General features: G+C 42.3%; 1 protein-coding gene and 1 pseudogene across 1 annotated transcript; one reads left to right on the plus strand and one right to left on the minus strand.

Moving 5' to 3' along the window:
* Positions 1–13,245: 13,245 nt before the first annotated feature.
* On the minus strand, positions 13,246–16,932 carry LOC112184365 (G-type lectin S-receptor-like serine/threonine-protein kinase SD3-1). Its single transcript, XM_024322623.2, has 3 exons — positions 16,776–16,932; positions 16,007–16,100; positions 13,246–15,820 (listed from the first exon to the last, which is right to left on the minus strand). The coding sequence occupies exon 3, from the start codon at positions 15,797–15,799 to the stop codon at positions 13,571–13,573; it is 2,229 nt and encodes a 742-aa protein (XP_024178391.1). The 5' UTR covers positions 15,800–15,820; positions 16,007–16,100; positions 16,776–16,932; the 3' UTR covers positions 13,246–13,570.
* A 1,606-nt stretch (positions 16,933–18,538) lies between these two features.
* LOC112186848 lies at positions 18,539–19,293 on the plus strand (annotated as a pseudogene).
* The last annotated feature ends 3,176 nt before the right edge of the window (positions 19,294–22,469 follow it).

The raw sequence follows: 22,469 nt of genomic DNA on the forward strand, positions 1-22,469 counted from the left end.
AAGAAGCTCGACGACGCCAAGGGTTTATGGGCGGAGAAACTCCCAGAAGTCCTGTGGGCCATCCGAACAACTCCAACCTCCGCCACCGGAGAAACTCCTTTTTGTATGATGTTCGGCACAGAGGCTGTCTTACCCATTGAAGTTACCCAACCTACCGCTAGAGTCGAAGGCTACTGCCCAGAGACCAACAGCGCCGGCGTCAATTTGGACAGGGACCTCCTAGAAGAGAGAAGACTCGAGGCCCATTTACACAATCTGCAAAACAAGCAACGGGTATCACGTTTTTACAACGCCAGAGTCAGGGCCCGGAACCTCCAACTGGGGGACTTGGTCATGAAAGAAGTCATTCCGCCACCGACAAAACTCCGCCCAACATGGGAAGGCCCATACAAAATTGTGGAAGTCGTTAGCCCAGGCACCTTCTACTTAATGGACAAGGACGGCGTCACAACGCCCCGCCCTTGGAATACTGAACACCTTCGGTATTATTACAAATAGTCAAACCGCTACCCATGCGCATCTTGACTTAGCTAAATTTTTTGTTCGAATGTTTAGCTAAGGGAAGCTACCCAACGGGTACTACCCCACTTTTGTACGCTGATCAGTCAGCCATCAATGAAACGAGGAATTATTCAGACCATTGTTACCAAGTCTAGCACCGAGGGCAACTGGCAACGCCAGCAATCGTCGGCGGACTCCGTCCGCTACGCGGTGCACTTGGACCAATCTTAATTCCTTTAATGTTCCATTGATCGACAAAAGAAAATATAACTCAATAGTGCTACACACACATCATGGCAAACCAAGTCAGAAATGTACTTCATTTCACAAAATTCGGTACAAGCTAGTATGCCTCAGCGGCTACACAAAAAAAAAATAATATAACTTCGGAGATCTCAGATAGGTTCAGCGATTGGCTTCGGCCTCTGCTGCTTCGACGGCTGGCGGCGCGACCGATCGGCTCGCTTGATCGGACCCTCGGGCTGTCGGACTGGGAGTCTCTAGGGTGCCGTCGGCTCGGGTGTGTGCCTCCAGAAACCCGGCACGTGACACCTCCGACGGGGTCTGCTGGGGGGTTTGCTGGGACCCTTCCGTCGGATGCGGGCCACTTTCCCCGCTGCCTGAATGAGTACCTGCAGCTTGGGCAGGCACGACTTCTGGCTCCGTCGGGGCACTCTGGACCAGCGGCACGTCAGGCTGTGACGCCTTTACAAAATCAATGGCACCCTTCCGCTTCAACATGTCTACGTTTGCTCGGGCGCCAGCTTTCGCCGCCTCAGTCATCGCCTTTTTATACTCCGCCGACAGCTTGTACGCTTCAACGGCGGCGGCTGCAGAGGCACTCTGTTCAGCTTTCAGGCGACCAACCTCACCGTCCAGCCGCTTCATCTCATCCAGTCTGGCGGCAGACTCCCGCTGCACTATAATAAGCTTCTTGTCCTTAGCGGCTATCTTCTCCTTCAGCAGCCCAATCTCCTGCTCCAACTTGGAGACATCTTCATTCCTCTCCAGATCCCGCCGGATAGCCGCATTCAGTTTGCCACGGGCGTCCGCATAATCGCACTCCGCCTTAACCAATCCCCGCTGGATCTCCGCCACTCTCTCCTTGGCCTCCGCCAACTCCCTCTGGAGACCTTCGATTTCTCCCCTGAGCTCCGCCTCAATCCGGGGCTGCTTAGACGCCGCCACGAACATATCGTGTAACCCCGCCGATACTTGACCAAACGCAGAGCTGAAGGGCGATTGGTCAATTGCCGTCGGGCGCGATATGCCCGCCAGACCCCCGAACCCCAGCCGCTCACACAGATGGAAGAGGAACTCTCGCTCCCCTTCTGTCATGAACGGCGCGTACTCGGCAAAGGAGTCCAGATCACTGACGGGGGGCGCCTCTCCCTCCGCCACTGCAACCTTCGATGCGGTTTGTCGGGCCTTCTTTTGTTGGCGGACCCCGATAACCACCTCTTCTTCCTCTTCCTCGGCGGGGGAGTCAGGCTGCCGGCGCCTCTTCTCCAGCGCCCTTTGTGTGCCAGCAACGGTCCTCGTCACCCGCACTGGCGACTCACCCCTGGCCTCGGCAGCAGTCTCCGTTGAAGGTACCGCCTTCTTTTGAGGACCGCGCCTGGTGGCAGGCATCCGTTCCCGCTGCCCGGTAGCAACGGTTCCCCTCTCCCCGCCATCCGCCTGAGTCCCCGCCTGCACCGTAGGCAGACCATCTTCGCCAAGGTGAGACTGCTGTGGCATTGCCATCTCCACCGAAACCTCGGAGTGACTCAACGCCAACGTCTCCGGGTTCACCACGGTCTGCTGGGCCGCCAGCCCCTCAGCATACATGGCCTCCAAAAAGTTTTCTATCTCCGCCCGATCCATCGCCTTCTCGAACGCGTCGCGACTTGATTTGTTGCCCGGCGGAGTTTCTATAAAAAAAAAGAGAGAAGGGAAAGCCAGCCACCAGTCAGACACAATTCAATTATAAAACGAAACGACAGGGTAGGATCCTCACCAATAGAGCGTGTTAGTCGCAGGTCGACCAATAACTCCCAACCAGTTAGCAAGCGGAAATCAAGCAGGTTTCGGTTCCGCCAGCAACCTCTGATCCTCGCCACCCGGCACTCTTCTGCACGCGTCAGCGTATACCGGAGTCCCGCTGCACAAGACAAACACGTCGTAAGAATACAAGTTCAAGCATGTATGCACGCCAAACATTTTCAGCGGACACAGGCCACCAACCTCGAATAGGTTGGAACTCGGACTTAATCCTAAATGACGGCCCTTCCTCGTTAGACCTAGCGTGGTACTCCCAACCGTCGGTAGCGACGCAAAAGGTCCCCCGCCAATAGGACATGGAGTCCCTCAGATTCTCAATCAGCTTGGGCGCTCCCTGCCGGCGACTCAAATTTACTTGCCCGTGGCAACCTTGGCGCTTCACATATACTAACTCGTAGAAATGGAGCACTTCCGCCACGGTAGGCCCCTCGCACCCCGACAAGCGCCACAAGGAGTTCATCGCCAACATCAACCGCCACATGTTTGGACAGATCTGACCGAAGGCAAGGCCAAACTCACAAACAAGGATTTGAAGATTGGGCACTAGCGGAAATGTCACCCCTTGGCGGAATATGGCCTCGTGCACGGCCGCACACCCCGTCGGGAGAATCGACGCCTTCTCATCAGCCGTCGGCGGTCGCAGCTTCACCGACCCCGGCAAGCGGAACGCCTGCTTCAGTCGAGCGACAGCAGCACCGCTCATCCCCCTCCCGCCTCGTCAACGGCTGTCCCATCCGGGAGGAACCACGCCGACTCAACATTTTGCTCCGCTGCCTCTTCCTCCCCGGCGGAGCCGCTAGCAGCACTATTGCTTGCCAAGCGTTCGTCGCGCCTAACCTTGGCGGCAGCGGCCTCACCCGCCCTAGAGCTCTCTGAACGCGAACCACGGGCCATAGTTGCTTCCCAGGGGATAGTCTGTAACGGCTCAACTTCTAGCGGTTCTGGCAGTGAGGATCCTGCATGGGCAGACGGACGCAACGAATCAATAAAAACCCCATCCGCCGCGCTGAGCGACACGTCAGACCCGGAATCCTCACTGCTCGAAATCTCTATAACGCTAGCCATCCCAAAACCCTAAAACCCACATCAGTTAGCACAAACATAGATCTAGCCTATTCTCGCATCAGTTATAGCCAAAATAATCAAGAACAAAACCCAGAAAACCCCAAAGTGTAAACAAACACACTCAACCCAGACTCGACTATCCAAATCCTAAAACCAATGAACGCATTGGCCAACCATCATTCAATCCCCCACAAAAAACCCCCATCTCACACCTCAGAGCACACCCAGAAAAGCAAACACTACAAAACCCAGAAACTAGCAGAAACAAATAGCAGAAGACAGAGATCCGAATACCAACCTCAGTGATGCAATCTCCGGCACGGTGGTGCACAGGTACGACCAACGTCTCTGGGAGTAGTTTATCCAAACTTCGGTAGGCTCCTTCTCCGGTTTCGAACAAGCGATGGCTAAGCTTTCAAAATTTTCACAAAGTATCGAATCCCCCAGAATTTCCCCCCTTTTTATATAGGCCCCAACGCGTCCTCGACCGTCCGCTCCATACCAACATCCCTTGTTAGCCGTACACGTGTCGTACATCTCCACTCACTCTCCGGATTGCCCGAAGCGTCATCTCGGTTACAAAACCCACAGTTACTATCATTAAAGGCTAGAAGACGGACAGGCTTAGCAGACAAGCCTACGCACGCTAACCCGCTATGGGCGCGACACGTATTAACCACCGAAGGGGCAACTTCGAGAAATCCGCCAGCGGAACTTCTCCCTTGTCACCTTCCAAGGAGTGAAGTCTCCGCTGAGCAAATCCGCCAGCGGAACTTCTCCCTTGTCACCTTCCAAGGAGTGAAGTCTCCGCTGAGCAAATCCGCCAGCGGAACTTCTCCCTTGTCACCTTCCAAGGAGTGAAGTCTCCGCTGAGCGAAACCCCGCCAGCGGAACTTCTCCCTTGTCATCCTCCAAGCGACGAAGTCTCCGCTGAGCGAAACTCCGCCAGCGGAACTTCTCCCTTGTCACCTTCCAAGGAGTGAAGTCTCCGCTGAGCGAAACCCCGCCAGCGGAACTTCTCCCTTGTCATCCTCCAAGCGACGAAGTCTCCGCTGAGCGAAACCCCGCCAGCGAAACTTCTCCCTTGTCATCCTCCAAGCGACGAAGTCTCCGCTGAGCGAAACTCCGCCAGCGGAACTTCTCCCTTGTCACCTTCCAAGGAGTGAAGTCTCCGCCGAGCGAAACCCCGCCAGCGGAACTTCTCCCTTGTCATCCTCCAAGCGACGAAGTCTCCGCTGAGCGAAACCCCGCCAGCGAAACTTCTCCCTTGTCATCCTCCAAGCGACGAAGTCTCCGCTGAGCGAAACCCCGCCAGCGGAACTTCTCCCTTGTCATCCTCCAAGCGACGAAGTCTCCGCTGAGCGAAACCCCGCCAGCGGAACTTCTCCCTTGTCATCCTCCAAGCGACGAAGTCTCCGCTGAGCGAAACCCCGCCAGCGGAACTTCTCCCTTGCCATCCTGCAAGCGCAATGTCTGTCGCTACACACCTCTGGCGGAACCCCTTTTTCATCTTGCAAAAACAACCGCCAGGCACGTCTATCAAACGCTGCTTCCTGCTGCATCCAGCGAGGGGATGTCCGTCAAACGGAAAATCCCGAGGCTACGCCTCACTGACAACGACCGCTACGCGGCGTTACCGTCAGACCGTCCCTACGGGACACGGGGACTAGTCACAGTCTACGACTGCCCTGATCAGGCAATTTGACCCCCGTCATTTGGGTGCTAAAACATTGGGCTCGCTACCCAACACCCTCTGCTCCGTGCAGCTCCCCCTCATCAAACAATTCAACGACCATCCGGAGGTCTATCTTCGCCGGGGAGTGGGGGACTCCCTGGGGGGCCCAGCAGGGGCCCACCCGAAAGGGTATAAAGCGTTTGCTCAGTAAAACCAACGGTTGACAACGCACTGACGCTAATTATGCTCTTGCAAGTCTAGCGGAGGACAACGCTTCAAACCGCCGAACAACTCCCCAACCAAGATTGCCCTCCTTGACTGGGGACTTGGGGGACTTGTACATACGTGTACATTTGCAAGCATAATTAGCTATAATGGGCCATGCTCATTGTACCGCCAAAGGTACTAATTCCAACCAAAGGAATGACATGCGAACACACTGCCAGGCGGGCTACAGCCTCGGCGTCGGACCGCCTCCAGATCGCCACCGACGCGCCACCACGCGCCGCGCCAAGTTAAGCATCAGAAGCTTCTGAAACTAAGAACTGAAGCATATCAGTCCCACATCGAAAACAAAGACAAGATCAGTCTCTTCCTCACCTATAAAAGGTTCTCTCCTCTCTCCTCATTAATCACGCATTCAATACTTACCTACGGTTATGTTGTCAACATAAATACATTGACTAACTTAGGCATCGGAGAGTTGAAGACCGCCCAGCGCGGTCTCCCTCTGACGCCCGTTGTATTTTACTTGACAGGTAACGGGAATCACAACATAAATACAAGTATCGATCCGCCCACCGGATCAGCGTTAACTAAGGTTTGGCCACCGCTAGACTTTTAGACATCAACAATAAGCTATTTCTGTCCACCTAAATAAATGCACAAAAATGCCTATAACTTAAGCCTACAAGAATGTCAAAAATAGTATAGGTAAGTAGGGATCGTTCCCGCAAGAGATTTTGGTCTAATCACTAATCTAAAGACTCAAAACAAAATAAATGCTAAACTGTTCAGTTAGAAAGATCTGACTGGCAGACGACTCTAAACTACTCTAAATGAAAATTTACAGCCAAACTCTAGACATGATAAACTAACTACTGACAAAGTTTGATAATTTTTTAAGGTGTTTTGGTTGACGAACTAATTAAATAAAAACGAAACACTAAATGACTTCGAAAATAAAAAGACTTGATTCTGGGTTTTGAAAATCAAAGATAAAACAAGTTAGAGGAATTGCATCCACCACCAATCAATCAAGTAAACTAATCATGTTCAACCTAATTTCATTTATCTATGGATGACGATGCTCAGGTTAACCCAACGCCTGAATTAACCTATTGTTTTTCCTTATTTGTATGCTAGGTGAGAGATGCTCTACACCTAACCAATTTTCAAAAATGCAACCTAGGTTGATGCAACTGTAGATTTAACACAAAGAAATCATTACGTAGTAGAAAAATGAGACATCACAAGACATCTTGAGTACGACGCGTCTCAATTAACATAGGAACCTAATCACTTGGCTTCTAGACAACTTACTACTCTAGAACTCTCAACGGAACCCTCGAAGCAAGGCACAAGCAATGGTCATTCATAGCAAGAGAATCCTAAATATGCAATCTAAGTTGCGCACCAAAGAAAACATGCAAAGGAATCGTCAATGTGAAGATAGAAATTAGGTTCTCATCTAATAGATAAACAAAACTAATTGAAAGTCATAACAAGTTTACAATCATGATTTGGGGCTTCAACAACCCCTAACTATAGAGTTAGTTTCTCATAGAAAGAAAAACGAAAACAAGATAAACTAAAGAGAAAAATAAGAAGTTGCAGGAGAGAGGAAAGAGAGGAGAAGAGAAGAGAAGAGAAGAGAAGAGAGAAGAGAGAAGAGAGATTTTTCAGATTTGCACAGCCCTTTTATATTGCTCCTTGAGTCCTCTTTCATTCGTTTTTGGTTTGAGACTCCTTAAATTGTAGAGAAAGGCAACTTCTTGATTCTCTATTTGATTTAGGATTCTCTACACTTTGTCCAATGAAAATTTGGCATATCATCATCAATATTTCTGCGAAAATCTCCATAATTTGCTGCGCTATCTCCATGGATTGGGCTCCTCGATCCATCAAGGTTTTCTACTTGGCCAGGACTTTAAGCTTTTCCTTATTTGTGCATCTTTGCTTAATATTATCTTCTTTTTGTATATTTGCTCCAAAAAACCTAATAAACGCAAAAGTAAATAAATAAGGAGAAAATAGAATAAACTAACAAAGATTAATATAGGGATTAACATTATAAACGTTGAATAAAATGCTCATATCACCTCTCCTCCTCAAGATCGCATCCATACTAGCCTTGAAGAACGATTCAAAGTTTGGTGGCTGAGATCAGGTTTTAAAAGTCAACGGTAGAGATTGCTCTAGCTTGTGAGATTGATCTCGACTTATCTAGGATGAATCTGACTTAACTTCAGCTATGAAAGTTGTTCTTCTCTTTGTGGTGCACATTCTAGATGGTTTGATCGTTGTAGTTTTGAGTTTGGCCGGCGGCGGTGAGCCACCCCCTGTGGCAGATATTGGCGGCATTTTCAACCATGTTATGGGCAGTTTCTGGTTTTATATATCATCTACTCATCGATAAGAGCATTTCGATATATAATAAGTTATTTTTGGAGATCGTATGAATTTACTATTTTTGATTGTCTCAGTTATCGATCCGTGAGCATTCATTCATCCGATCGACTTGTGATTTTGACATATCAATCGTAGGAGTGTTCGGAGACTTTGGGTGGTCTCGGATGAGGTTTCGCCTTGATTGGGGTTACTTTTGGGTTGTTTGATTTGGGGATTCGAACTTTAATCATTTGTGATTCGTGTACTGAATCGAGGCTGTACTTTCCTTAGGTACTTGCTAGAGTGCGTTCTGTAAGTAATCTAGTGGTGTGAAAACGCAGTGGGAATTTTGAGTTGAGTAATCTCACAATGTTCATTTACGAACGGGTTTACCTTATCATTTTGGGAGTTATTTATTTAACTGCAAACTATAGTTGGTATTAGTGGTAGTGGCATTCCTGAGTGAATGACCACGTATATATATATATATATATATATATATATTTACGTGAAATATATATGTGTTGGTGGTTTTGTTCTGTTGAAAGCAATATTTGTGAAAGGGTTCATTTTATTGTTTTCAGGTTCACTTTTCGGGAAACAATATATTGTAGAAAGGGTTGATTTCTATTGTTTTGAAAAGTGTTGTATATTGTGAAAAAAATTTAGGTCAGGGGTGACTTATTTGAATGTTAGGTCTTTGTATCAGGAGTAATTGATTGGGATCAATTACGAAGAATCTTTTGTTTTAGATTCGGGTAACATTTTGGGTCCATTGCGACTTGCTTAATGTTTTGGTATTTATACCGAGGACCTAAATACATGAGGGTTGAGGATCGGGGATCACCTACAATGACTGGGGGTCACGAATGTGACCATGACATGTTATCGGTGGCCGGGTTAGTGGTTATGATCAGTTAGAGCTCTAATCTGTCTGCTAGGATTTTAATTGTAGCTTATGGGGGTAATAGTTGAGATTATTTAGGACTCATAAGTACGGGTTTGAAAGAGAGTCTCGAGCGTATTCTTTCTTTTATTGTCCATGGGGGACTTTGGGTTTCATATTCATTTTGTTGTGTTATCAAATGGTATGATTTTTGTCACAGAGTGACATATGCATCTCCTTTGAGTAAAGGAATTAATGCGTAGGTTGTTTTCATTAAATTGAAATGGTGGTTTTCTTGTGGTTGGTGTGAGTTGCTTAATGGTTGTTTTGAGTTACTCATACTAGCTTTCGTAAGCTTACCGGATTTGTTGTGTGGCAACCCGGTGCACTATTCGATGGTGTGGAGGTTAATCATATAGGTCAGGATACTCGTAACTGAAGCTGAGGTAGCGTGGTTGCAACTTTATGGTAGGAAGCCAATTTTGTGACTTTACCGTTGATAAGACTTCCGTTATGTAGTAGGCTCCAAGGAGCATTTACGTTTTGTTTTGTTATGGCAACTTAATTAGTAAACTTATGTAATATATGACTCTATGGAGTGGGTTTGTATTGACGTGGGTTCAGCGCATCGGTATGTACTTAGTTTAAAAGGAAAAAGTTTTTAAGGTATTTTGTATTAATGGCTGAACCTTCACGCATGTATAATTCTGGGATTATATTGATTTTTAAATTTTGTTTAAAAATCGGGACGTGGCAACAAAACAGTCAGGGAGAGAGAGAAAGAGAGAGAGATTGGTGCATAGAGTAAAAAGATGAAGAGACAACTTGTTTCTTGAAAATATGCCAGGTGGCATGCCAACTAACGGAGTCATTAACGGTGTGTACTTAAATGTAGTCATGTTTTATAGTTCAGGTACTAAAGTCTAATTAGTGTAAAGTGAGGAACGTTAATTCACAGTGGCCTATAGTTTATGTATTGTTCGAAAAATTATCCCTTACTGGAAATTATCATATTGAATTGGACAATGAGTCTTATATCATTGGAAAGCTATGAATGTGTAATTTCTATAGAAAATTACAGATCTCGATTTCGATACTTCTAGGGCAAGTAATGATTGTTTGAGTGAAGATAGGTCAGAATATAAAATTTGCGCACGATTTCACAAACATTTGTGGAGAACTCAAGTTCCGCGACACAATATCGTCAATCCTAATGTTTCAAGGAAGTTAATGTATACGAGGATTCAAGGATGAACTTATTCCTATTTCTAATGGAGATATTTCAAGCTTTTCCCATTCCAAATGAAGAAAGAAATATAACCCAAGTCTTACAAGGAAACTCAAGCCAAAAATGAGTAGAAATCTTCCCTATATAAGAAGCACGAATTTCACATGAGGAGGATGTCTCGGGAACACATTGAAGATGCCTAAGGAGCAGAGACAACTCATACATCTTACTCTTATTTTCCCTTCCATTATTTTTATGTTTTTCCACTGTTTTATTTAGTTATCTTTTGCTAAACTTTTTTACTTTAAGGGTTAGGACTTAGGATGATGCCCTATCATGATTGTTTATGTACTTAGATGTTTTATTGATGGATTTATAGTTTGTTTATTATGGTGAATGCTTAATAACTATTTGAATTTATGCTTTATATTTAAGTTCTTCGATTGATCACCTTAGGGCATTGCATCTAGTAATTGGAAGACAAATTTGAACCAGAGATGCAATATAATTTGATTAGCTTCTTGTGGTTAAGTGTGGTAAATTACATTATTACTTGAGAAAGAATTATGGTTTGCTTGATTCTCTTATTTTCTAGAACATAATGAATCCTTGCATGTTAAATTTATACCTAAAAATGATAGACTGCATAGCTAGCGTATAAGATCTTTATCTGAGAGGGAAAACATCATACACTTAAGGAAAACTATGGTCAAGAGTACCTGAGAAGGACTTAGATACGACAATTATCATATAATTAGAAACAAAAGAATCTGTTAATTGCATCAAAATATAAATAGGATTGTTAGTGGTTGATTATGAAACTCTAGGTTCCATCATCTTTGCTTTTTAACTTATATTTTGTTTCTTTCTTTCTTTCTTTAATATTCACACTATTTCGTTATTTGAAAAGCTAAAAACAATATCTTCTTTCTCTTTATTGTTCATTGTGTGTATGTCTTCTTAGTTTGGATTAATTGGATTAGGATTTAAATTGATTATTAATCCTCCGTTGGAATGACATCATACTTGCACACTATACTAACGACGATTCGTGCACTTATGAGTTTTAATTAAAATTTCACAACAAAGACCTATGCCAAAATGTTTCTCTCAACATCCTCAACCACTTTCCTAACTACAACAAACATCCAATTCGAAGACAAAAGTCTAGAATTTACCTAAAGAGAAATCGGTGCCCTAGAAATTCAAATCCTCAATTCCGTCTCCTCGCTTCAATTTGGTTTAAGTCATTTGGAGGTTTTGAAGTGCATCTCTAGGACTACTAAATTCAATAAGAATCACCCCAAATGGTTGCCGGAATAGTGAGTTATAACCGGGTCAAGGGAAGATGGGTATGTTGGTCTTCTTCGAGCTATTGGGCTTTACACGCTTTGAATGGTCCAATGCCACCAACAAAGATCGAACAAGAATGAAGAGACAAATCTGATGCGACCGGTGCGACGTCGATCTATGGCTAGATGGCAAAGTTACTACCATGTTTGGGTTCCGGGTTGGGTTGGTTTTTAGGGTCGGCTAGAGAGAATTAGGATTTCTACTTTGAGCTGCAGTGAGAGAACTAATGTACCATTTTCAATGAGTCCTCCTCAGGCCTGGGCGTCTGGACCCGAAAGACAGAGGACAGGACCCGAACCGATCAAAAAAGCCCGATTCGGTTCGGTTTTGTTTTGGAAAATCTCGATTCGGTGCAAAGACCTACCCGAATACAGATTCTCGGTTCGGTTTCAGGCTTCATGTTTTCTGAGACCAAAAAGCCGGCCCGAACCGATTTTTCTATTATATGCCACCTACCAATATATGATTGGCTGAGAATAAAACATAAAATTATATATTTAATAAATAAATAAATAAAAACACCAAAATAGCCTCTTTCTCGAAACCAAACCATTTTCAGTTTTTCACGATCTATTAAGCCTCTTTCTCGAAACCATCTCAGCCTCTCTCTTGAAACCTAGTTTGAAACCATCTCAGCCTCCCATCTATTCAGCCGATCTATTGCATGTTCTTCCCTAATTCAAGGATTTCAAGCCAGTTCGAAACCCAATCATCGACTCATTCCCAATTCATTGCATGATTTGCATCCCAAATTTATTCCCAATTCGAAACCAATTCACTGCTCTCTTCCCCAATTCATTCTCAAACCCGAGTTCATGGCCTCAACTCAAAATTCATCCCACAGTTCGTCATCCGATTCTGATTCCAATTCTCAAGCATTGCTTCACAATAGCGACGGAATTCGAAGCCCCAGGAAAGGTCCGGACGGCGTCATTTCTGCACTGTGGATTTGGGGAAGATGAATTATTGGGGGTAACGTTACTTGGAGTTTTTGTTTTGTTGTGGATATTGGGTCAGTGGCAATGCCAGTAAATTGTGATGAAACTCGAGCATTTTGGTTATTTACCATTAAAATTAGCAATCAGGCTTGCATCATTTGGCTTTTGGGCCTGAGCTGATGTCCTTATTTGTATAAATATTTTTGAAAGTGAGTTTTCTGTGTTTGCATCTTTGGTCATCTGCTACTATATAATTTTCTATTTTTTCAATTGGATATGTCATATAAGGATATTCTTGGAAAGAGAAATGGGTTAGATAAGTAAATTTAATAATTGAAATTAAAATGTAGGGTGTAATAAGCAAGTAGAGTGAACAAAGAAAACGGTAGGGTGACAATAACCGAACCCATTAAGAAGACAAATTCGGTCCGGTCTTTAGTTATAAATTTCAAATTATCAACTTATCTGATAAACCGAATAGGCTTTTAGTTTTTGGTCAATATTAGACCGAATAGGCTCGAATTCATTTATTTTTGGTATATGCGTCAAAATATGTGCCACTTTACTAGCGGGCAAGGCTGCAGAGACTCACCCACACTAGATCTTCTACAGCAATAAAATCTCCCAACTCTATTTGCTTTTTTGGTGGACAATCTTCCATCTCTTTTCTCTCTTTGTTTAATTTTTTTTTTCTTTTTTCTTTCTTCTATTATTTTGCTTTTTGTATTTTCTCTCCCACAGTGATATCGGGACCAGAACAACAAGCACAAGAACGCAACAGTGGACCGAATATACATGCATACTATCTGCGGGCTTTAGAGAGATTAGGAGTTTAGAAGAAGAAAGAGGAAGTTTAATAACCGGCAAGCCTTGATACAATAAAGAATCCAACTCCCAGATTATTCTACTACTGCTTTGTGTTTTAACAAAAAGCAGACAAAAATTGTGAAGAAAAAATGCACATATGAATGCATAAGATTAACCCCACATATGTAGGATAAAAGGATTTCTCATCAAACTCATTTAAGACCTGGAATGTAGGAAAAAAAAATTGAAAACTACATTTCACTGTTAAACACCAAAACCCTAAAATTATGTCACAACCACATTTCATTATGATGAAAGGTCAAGTGGTAGATGAATAGTTTTGTCCTAAGACAACTTGGAGGCAAATTTGTCAGTGTGTTGTTAGTCACACTTCAAACTTCTTAAGAAATAAAAGCTTCTTCAAGATAGTTTGGACCCTGGCGCTATCAGTCTGTCATTCTTTATCAAGCAAAAGGGGGAGGTGGGGGGTCAACGCTCGATGTGCCTTCTAACACCATAACCACCTCACTCATTGAAGGTCTTTGACGTTCATCAATTTGGAGACACCAAAATGCAATTCTTAAAACACGCTCGAGCTCGTGAGTTATATGCATACCATCTAGTCTTCTATCAACTACATTCTCCGGATGCCCATCTGACCACTCTTTGTATGCCCATTCACAGAGGTCCCCAACTTCTCTACACCCACTCACCAAAACCAACACCATCCTACCAAAGTCTTCTACATCTCTCGTTGCTGAAGAGAAGGCTTCATTCCCGACGATTGTCCCAAGCCCGAATCCAGTCACCTTGGCCCCTAAATTTTCATCCAATAACACATCCTCGCATTTCAAATTCCCATGGATGATGCATTTCCTGCAGCTTGTGTGTAGATAACTAATGGCTCTTGCCACGCTTAAGCATATATCAACTCTCTTTCCCCAAGTCAGCCTCTTACACAGTTTATGGTCTTCTATATATTTCTCCACAGAACCATTTTTGACATATTCATAGACCAGAAACCTGTGATTTAACTCACAACAGTAACCCTGCAGCTTCACAAGATTTTTGTGATGAATGCCACCTATAATTGAAACTGCAGACCGGTATTTTCTTTCTTCAATGGACGCATTCATCTCTTTGATTGCAACTGGTTCTTTATTTGGAAGAATAGCTTTGAACATCTCTCGTCCAATCTGATGCTTAAACTTTTCTGTAAAGTCCTCTATTTCGGAGAAGGATAACACAATCAAGTCATTTGAATTGGAACTGGTATAAGCAAAACTGGCTTTCTTCCTGACCAAATTCCTTCTTCTTTTCCTTCTTCTGTAGAACCAAAAACCAAGTGCCAACTGAAATAAAAGAAATACAGCAACTGAGGCTGCTCCAATTAGACAAGGAAAACAAAACTTCTGTGCTGAAGGGGATGACATGGAGAGATTGGGATTTACAGCTAATGGATCTGCACACACCTTCACAAAAGATACTGAACTTAGTGAAGGGTCCGAATAGCCAGTAACATACTGTGTTCTCTTCACTAAGCAGTGTGCAGTTCCATCATTTGAGAAGGTTGCAGCTGTACATAGTGGGTCCTTGAGACACAAGCTTCTACATTGCTGTAAACTAGTTCCGACAACTAAATCATCAGTATACATTCCATATAGGAGCGTATGCTTATAACTAAACAAGTTGGAACCAGATTCACATTGCTGAGACGGAATCGAGCATTTTTCCATGGACCCATTCACAAGATTAAAAGGGCATTTACAATCAGGTGACCCAGACTCGGTAAAGAAACAGATGCCATGTGGGCCACAAGTTGCAAAGACATTACACTGGTTCTCAACAGCTTGCCAGACTGCTCTCCATGACATTGAAGCTTCATGCCATGAGTACAAGCGTAGATTACCATCAACATCTAGCCTAAGAAACCGGTAACTTATGGAATCATTGTAATCTGCCCCGAAAACTGACCATACCGGTTTCAAGTCTTGGTCGCGGAGTTGTAGGGCTCCAGCAGAGGTGATGAAAGCGCTAAGATTTGAACCAGGAGCACTTCCACTTGTCCAATAGACAACATGAATTTCCCATCTGAGTTGCAACTGACCATAAGCATTCATGAAGAGAGTGTAGTAACTGGACAAATAATCGGACATAATATTCTTGCTTGCAGCTCGAAGCATTTGCGACCTAGAGAAGTTCTGTCCAGGAAGAAGTGTATCAGAGGGGGTATTAAAACTTTGCCAAACAATATGTTTCTCTTCATTCAACAGGACAAGGTTTCCATTATCATGAAGAGCAGCTGAAACAACTGATAATCGGCTTGTTCTGCTGCTCCATACAGTGACTTGCTTCAAAGAATCAATGATTACTAATTCTCCATCCTGGGTCAACTGGACATAAGAATTTTCACCAACCATGATATTAGCTCCAGCAGTCCACACCAGAGTTTGTTTTCCAAGTGGAATAGACTTTGAATTGAAACGGATCCCAACACTATAGTTAGGCTCATCTGTTTGGTTAAAAAATCCAAATGCGAAATCACCATTCGGAGAGGCCCAGATGTTTTTGTCTACTACAGAAAGTTTTGAACCTAAAGGAATCTCTGAAATGGCAAGAGAATGTAGGAGAAACCCAACAAAGATACTTAGAAGGAAAGATGATCTGAGGAGAAGTCCCTCCTGCTGAAGCATATTTGAATATGCTTATTGATCCTACAAAGACAACTAATTAGTATATGACTATACAGGCACTCCCATCCAAAGCGAAAATGCAAGAACCAAGGCATGCGGCCAGAGACTAAACTTGTTTTAGGCCAAACAAAGGGATAAAGTATGAATGTAATAAGCTCACAAAGAAAAAACAATCAAAATAGAACTCATACAGTTGAAACTATGTACCTGAAAAGACCTTCAAAATCCCAATAATTCAACAAGCCAGCCTGGAGTGCCACCATGACCATCTCAGAAACATTCCGTTTTTGTTATATGAGACCTGCATACAGCGAAATTGAGCTATTAGCATCAAAATTTTGAAGAATCAAAGAGAAAACAGTGTTTGATTCAGGAATAGAGTAGCCTCTGACCTAGAGAAACAGAACTTTATTTAAAGTCACAGAACTGAGCTGTAAAGGGTATATAAAAACGCAAAAAATGGGAATCTTTAAGCGAATATGAAGTGGGTGTTGAATTATAATAGGTTTCAAAAATGGGACCCAAATTGAATACAATGCATATGAGATTGCAGAAAAAAAATCAACTCTCAAGACTAAAACCTGGTAAACATAAGAAACCTGCAACACTTGAAAAAACAATACACAAAATAAAAAAGAGAGAGCCCATTTTCGTTTTAAAGCTTTCTTCCATTTCCATTGATTAAACCTCAAGTTCGCTACAAATTGAACATTCCCACAAAACAAACCTGAAACAGAAAATATTTCTCAATCCACAAAGTCTAAGTGAGATTTGAAAACAGACGAATAGATAAATGCAAGTTTTGAATTGGCCCAAAAGACAAAAACTTTAACAGTGAGGAGCTAAGAGTGGGAGAGACTAGTAATGAAGGAAGAGCAACAGCTACAAGTTAGTTGGGAAAGAAAAGCCCAAATCAAGAATGAAAAGCCATAAATGTCAAAACCCCAAATGAAATCAACAGCAGAATCTGATATACCTTGACAAGTTAAGCGGGACTCTCCAAAGTCGCTGCTGCCGCAGAAATTGGAGGAAAAGCGCAGAAGGGAGTGAGAGGAACAGAGCGTAGTGAGAGTGTGAGCTGTGCTGCTGCTTTCTCTTGTTTTAACGCGTTATAGGGTGTAATAATGATTGGTATTCTCATCAATTCAAACGCTTTTCATCCTCTCTATTTTAACCTAGGAGGAGGGACACCAAAACCTCATAAACTAGTCGACTCATTTCAAAATCACTCTCGATGAGAAAAATTATTCTATGGTCCCATATCATGCATGATACACATGATGGTTCGAATTAATGTTATTGGTTCATGTGACTTGTTGCTGATTGGTTTTTTAAATTAATTTGTCCTTTTTCTTTTTTTCACCTCTTTGCAATGGTCTCACCAAATTCGAGTGATATTATTGCATTGGACTACCACATGACAATGTCACGTGATCGTCTGGGATCATAGTGTAAGTACTCGTACTTCAGACCTAGAAAGTTATTGCAATGAATTTAAAATTGTGGTTGATTGATTTTCTTGCTTTTTTTTTATAAAAGATTTGTTTTTTTTTTTGTTGAATATTGGTTTTGTGATTAATTGATTGATCTCCTAAGTTCGAATTTGAATTTAATGTGCATTTGAGATCTTGAAAAGCTCAAGCTATGAAGGAATTTTGCTTGAAATCTTAAACTTCAAATTCTGTCCTCTCTCTTCTCTCCAATTTCAGTTCTCTCTCTCCACAAAACATGAAAAAAAAAAATAGTACTTCACATCACAGGCTTTAGCAGTTGAACAACTTTAGAAACCCCCTTTTCAACTTTGAATTTCATTTTTTTAAAACCCTTTTTTATTAGTTTCTAATTGTTGTTGTAAGTTGAAAGCGTCAACAAATCAACCTAGAAAAAGAAGGAAAAGTGAAGAAGTTTTACCTAAAAAAGGAAAAGAAAAATAAAAAACTAACATAGTAACGCAAAAATACTGCTAACTAACTGGTGAGTATCATAGACTGGCTAGTATTTTGTATTATACACTTTCTAAAATATTCCTAGCTTAGCCAAAAACACGCCACGGCTAAACCTTCACCTCTTAAGACCTGCCCTAAACCTTGGAAGAAAGATCATGGTCTATCGAACCAAAACAAACTTTGACACCAAGTGCTTTTCCTATATATATCCCGAAGCTTGCCAAACATACTGCGTACATTACCACCGATATTATGCCAAATCTTCTTTATGTGCAAACGAGAACGAAATTTAGGGAAGGTGATGGAATTAACTCAATTAAGGGGAAGTGACAAGACCGACGACAAACCATGGTATAAGCGCACTATCAATTTTCAAGGACCATGTCCCAAAACCCTAGCCTAGCACCGTTGCTAGCGAAGCAGACCAAGAATAGGACAGACCCATGACCAGCAAGCAGCACATAACAGCCTAAAATAAGAAATACCCCTTACTGAACACACCATTCAAGCTCAAAAACTAATAATAATAATAATAATAATAATAATACAAAATAAAAAAGTCATGAGAATGTTACTAGCGTGATTCCCCGTCATGTATAATCAAAACTAAGAATGCCTCCTGAATGAATTAGCATATTTGTATGATGCATGCAGATGGGATTTTGGAAATACTCATTCCTTTGAAATGAAATAAAATCAGAATTTTATTTCTGAATTCTGAACTTTAAAAACGGTTCCACTAATAGGCAGAAGCTAAAGAGATTTAATTACATTTCTTATAGAACCTGCCATTATGAGGGTGATTATTGGTTCATGGGGTCACAAAGTTGCCATAGAAGTAGGTCTCAAAGAGTCTGTAGTTGAAATCAAAACCAAGATAGAACAACTCTTGGGTGTCCCAGTTGCTTCACAAACCCTTGCAGTCTGTGGCTTGGAGTTGCTAGATGGATTAGACATGGAAGATTACCCGATTGTCACTGAAGGTACCAAAATTGACCTCACCATCAGATATTGGATGTCACCCCCTAATTTTTACCATTCAGGTAAAATTCAGATTATCATCAAGTTTTCAGCTAGACAGCTCCACATAGAGGTTGACAGGACCGAAACGGTGCGCAGCCTCAAAGAAAAATACACATCATCGATGGCACCCCTATCAAAAGAATGTCACTCTTCTTTTGTGGAATCGAGCTAGAAGAAGATTTTCGCCATTTAAGTGAGTATGGTATACACGAATTTTCTGAAATAGTTGTGTTCCTCAAGTCTATGAGTCGTGTAAAGGATGACCCTCCCTCAAAAAGGTTGAGTCTAGTGGTGCAAACTTCATCGAGTTTACTCAACTCGGCGAGGATTCCTGTGGAAATGAAGGACTCGAGCACAGTATATGAGCTTAAGGAATTACTTTTGAGTGGAAAAATTCTCCCAGTTGATGACTATTTGTTCATACACAAGCAGAGGATCATGCGTGAAAATTGCAGCCTCAAATGGCATGGTGTTGATGATGGGGATTTCTTATACGTCTTTAAAGGGACTGTTTGTCGTGCTTGATACTTATCAATCATATGCTAGAAGAATTGAACTTAGTGCTATGGCTGGAAATTCAAATTAGTAATTTATTCATAAGGATTATAGTACGTATTTACAGTTATTAACTTTTATGTTAAGTAACTGGTGACATAAAGATAACACTTCGACATCCTAGAGTATGAGTATCACTACAAATTTGATTGTTATTTGAAAGTTGAAGTCCTTTGTTTATGTTTCTAAGAAGGGGGATAAACTAAAGTACAAGTGATGAAATCACTTAGGGCGATCGCATGTATTTGGAGACCTTAACACGAATGGGGATTCTCTTCCTCTTCATGCTATATATGGAAGCCCTTCATTTTTATCTGCTAGATCCTAGCGTGTTGGGGTTTTAGGTTGTAACCAAGTTCTTTGTATCATTGCAAAAAACACAAATGGGGATTCTTCTTGTTAGTAGAGAAATATATTACAGAAAGCCCTCTTTTATTTATATATATATATATATATATATATATATATCTAACATATGCTTCTCAAATCTAATTTTTATAATTGTACTAGCTGAAGAAAGGTGCCTACAAGTGGCCACCACAAGATCTTCAGCAAAAATAAAAAAAGAAAATATATGTAGATAACCAATCCGCCTAATGATGAGATTGGGAGGTATGCTATGTTTCCATTTTCTTTGTTCCTTGATCATATTAATTTGGCATGGAAGCTAACTTAGTTAGGTACGTACGTGTTCAGTCTACCCCAAAAAAGAATCGCTGAGTAGCGGAGGAGGAGCCATGGTCATCAAGGGGATTGAAGAAGATATAGATGTGGGAGCCATCTTGGACTCCATAATCAATAAGCGAAACCCCATCGCCATTGTCGTTGATGGTATAGCTACGATGATGATCAGCATGAAGAATCAAGATGAGACGGTCATAAGGGAGCTTCTGCTGGGTTTCGATTTCCCTCTTGAGATCAGCAACTGTGGCATCGTTGCCGACTTGGACATGGAAGAGAGTTCCTGTCAAATTCTCCACAACAACCTTCATTGAATTCTGCAACAATGCCTAATCTACACTAGTAAGTACTTGCATTTCAAGTCTCATTTTATTGAGAGAGAGAGAGAGAGAGAGATAGAGAGATAGAGAGAGCTAGAGAGAGAGAGAGAGAGAGAGTCCGGGTCGCAATCGATCCATGAGAGAGAGAGAGAGAGAGAGAGAGAGAGAGAGAGAGGTGTTCACGTATGCTGCATTCTCGCAGGTTAGTTTCTTGAGTTGCATTGCATTGCATGCACAAGGAATGGGCAGATTATTAGTAGCTAGCTAACTGCATACTAAGCAGAACCAAACAAGGGTACCCTCTCATATTAAATGTCTGGGCTATATTTTTTCCATGATCCATAATTTTCATTCAATACACATTTAAACAAAAGGGGAAATCATTATTTGCCCAAATTTAGAGTTAGTTAATCTCACTTATCCAAATACTCTAAGAGTTTGACCACTTAAATAACAAATTACAATTTTTAAACCCAATTGCCCAACTCTTTCAAAGCGGGCCTGTTTTCTTTAAAATTTCTGACTGTTTTGCCCTTTTGTAACTGCCAAGCTTTCAAAATTGTATCAGAATGAGATTTAGAGAGAGAAGCTCCCCGATTTTAGAGAGAGAGAGGATCGGAGCGATTTCTAGAGAGAGAGGATCGGAGCGATTTCTAGAGAGAGAAGCTCTCCAGTTTTTGAGAGAGAATCTCTACCATTTAAGAGAGAGAGGAGCTATGTGATTTCTAGAGCGAGAAACTCTGCGATTGCTAGTGAGAGAACCTCTGCGATTTCTAAAGAGAGAAACTCTGCTGTCATTATCACATGGAGCGAGATCGAGCACTTGTTTGTGTTGCTCCATTGCGGTTTGATTCTTCTCTTCATCAATCTCTAATTGTTTGATTTTAGCTCGGTTTAATCTGTTTGATTTGAATTTCTAGGTCTTTTTGTGTATGAATTGTTGTGTTAACTTCGAACTGATTTTGGTGAATCTGAGCTTCGTGTTAACTTTGAACTGGTTGTGAAGTGTTTTTGTAGTTCTGATTTGAATTGTTGTTTAGTGATCTTTTCCTTTGTGTTCAGAGCAATTTGTTACAGTTTTTGAAGTGTTTTGGTAGTTCTGACTACATTATTGGGGGGCAATAATCTATCTATTGGGGGGCAGTAATGTATCTTAATTGTTATGAAGTCCCTATAATAGTTGTTCGGTGATCTTTTCCTTTGTGTTCAGAGAAATTTGTCTGCTTCTGATGTGTTTTGATAGTTCTAATGTTATTATTGGGGGCAATAATCTGTTTATTGGGGGGTAATAATAGTTCTGTTTTGTTATTTTTTGCAGGAATATGGGTGATCGTTTGGTTGCTTGGTGCATTTATTCTGGCAAAGGTTATATGATTCCTCTGAAGTAGAGGTGGCAAACGGGCCTAGTCGTGCTTCGTGCCGTGCTTGGGCCAGCCCATTTATTATCGTGTCGGGTTAGTGCCGGCCCATTTACTTAAACATTAAGCCCGCCCCGGCTCATGGCCCGAGCCCATATCGTGTCTCATGGCCCACAAAATGAAATTTTGTGTTTGTATCGGACCGGCCCACAATATGTCGTGCTCGGGCCGTGCCGGGCCATTACAAGTTCGGGCCGGGCCGGGCCAATGGGCCAATATTCTCAGGCCCAGCCCGACCCGCTATTCTAACATGCTCGTGTCGTGCCGGCCACTAACGGGCTTGGGCCGTGCCGGGCCCGTGCCGTGCTCGTGCTTAGTGGCCCGTTTGCCATCTCTACTCTGAAGCAATAGTACATGCATTTGGAAAAGGATTGTTAGGTTTTACAGTTTTTATTGGGTGGCAGTAATAGGTTTATTGGGGGTAATAATTGTTTATGTTCAAGATCATTGTAACATTTTTCTTTTGAGGATGATTGATATTGCCTTTTATTTTGATTTATGTTGCTTTTTAAGAAATGGATTAAATTTTGAACATGATTGAGTTTGTAGTGATTGGTTATACGATGTTTATTAGGGGGCAGTAGAGATTTGATTGCCCCCCAAAAAACCTAATTATTTAGGGACTTTAGTTCACCAAGTATTGATTTTGAATACTTTTGCAAACTAATTTAAACCCGAATTGAGTTACTTCTGACCATCTTTATATAGATTATTGGGGGGCAATAAA

This window comes from Rosa chinensis, chromosome 2, assembly GCF_002994745.2.
Source record: "Rosa chinensis cultivar Old Blush chromosome 2, RchiOBHm-V2, whole genome shotgun sequence".
Taxonomy (NCBI): Eukaryota; Viridiplantae; Streptophyta; class Magnoliopsida; order Rosales; family Rosaceae; genus Rosa; species Rosa chinensis.

Bases quoted from the DNA above. Each gene is read 5' to 3' on its own strand.
- LOC112184365 (XM_024322623.2), bottom strand. From the start codon at position 15,799: ATGCTTCAGCAGGAGGGACTTCTCCTCAGATCATCTTTCCTTCTAAGT.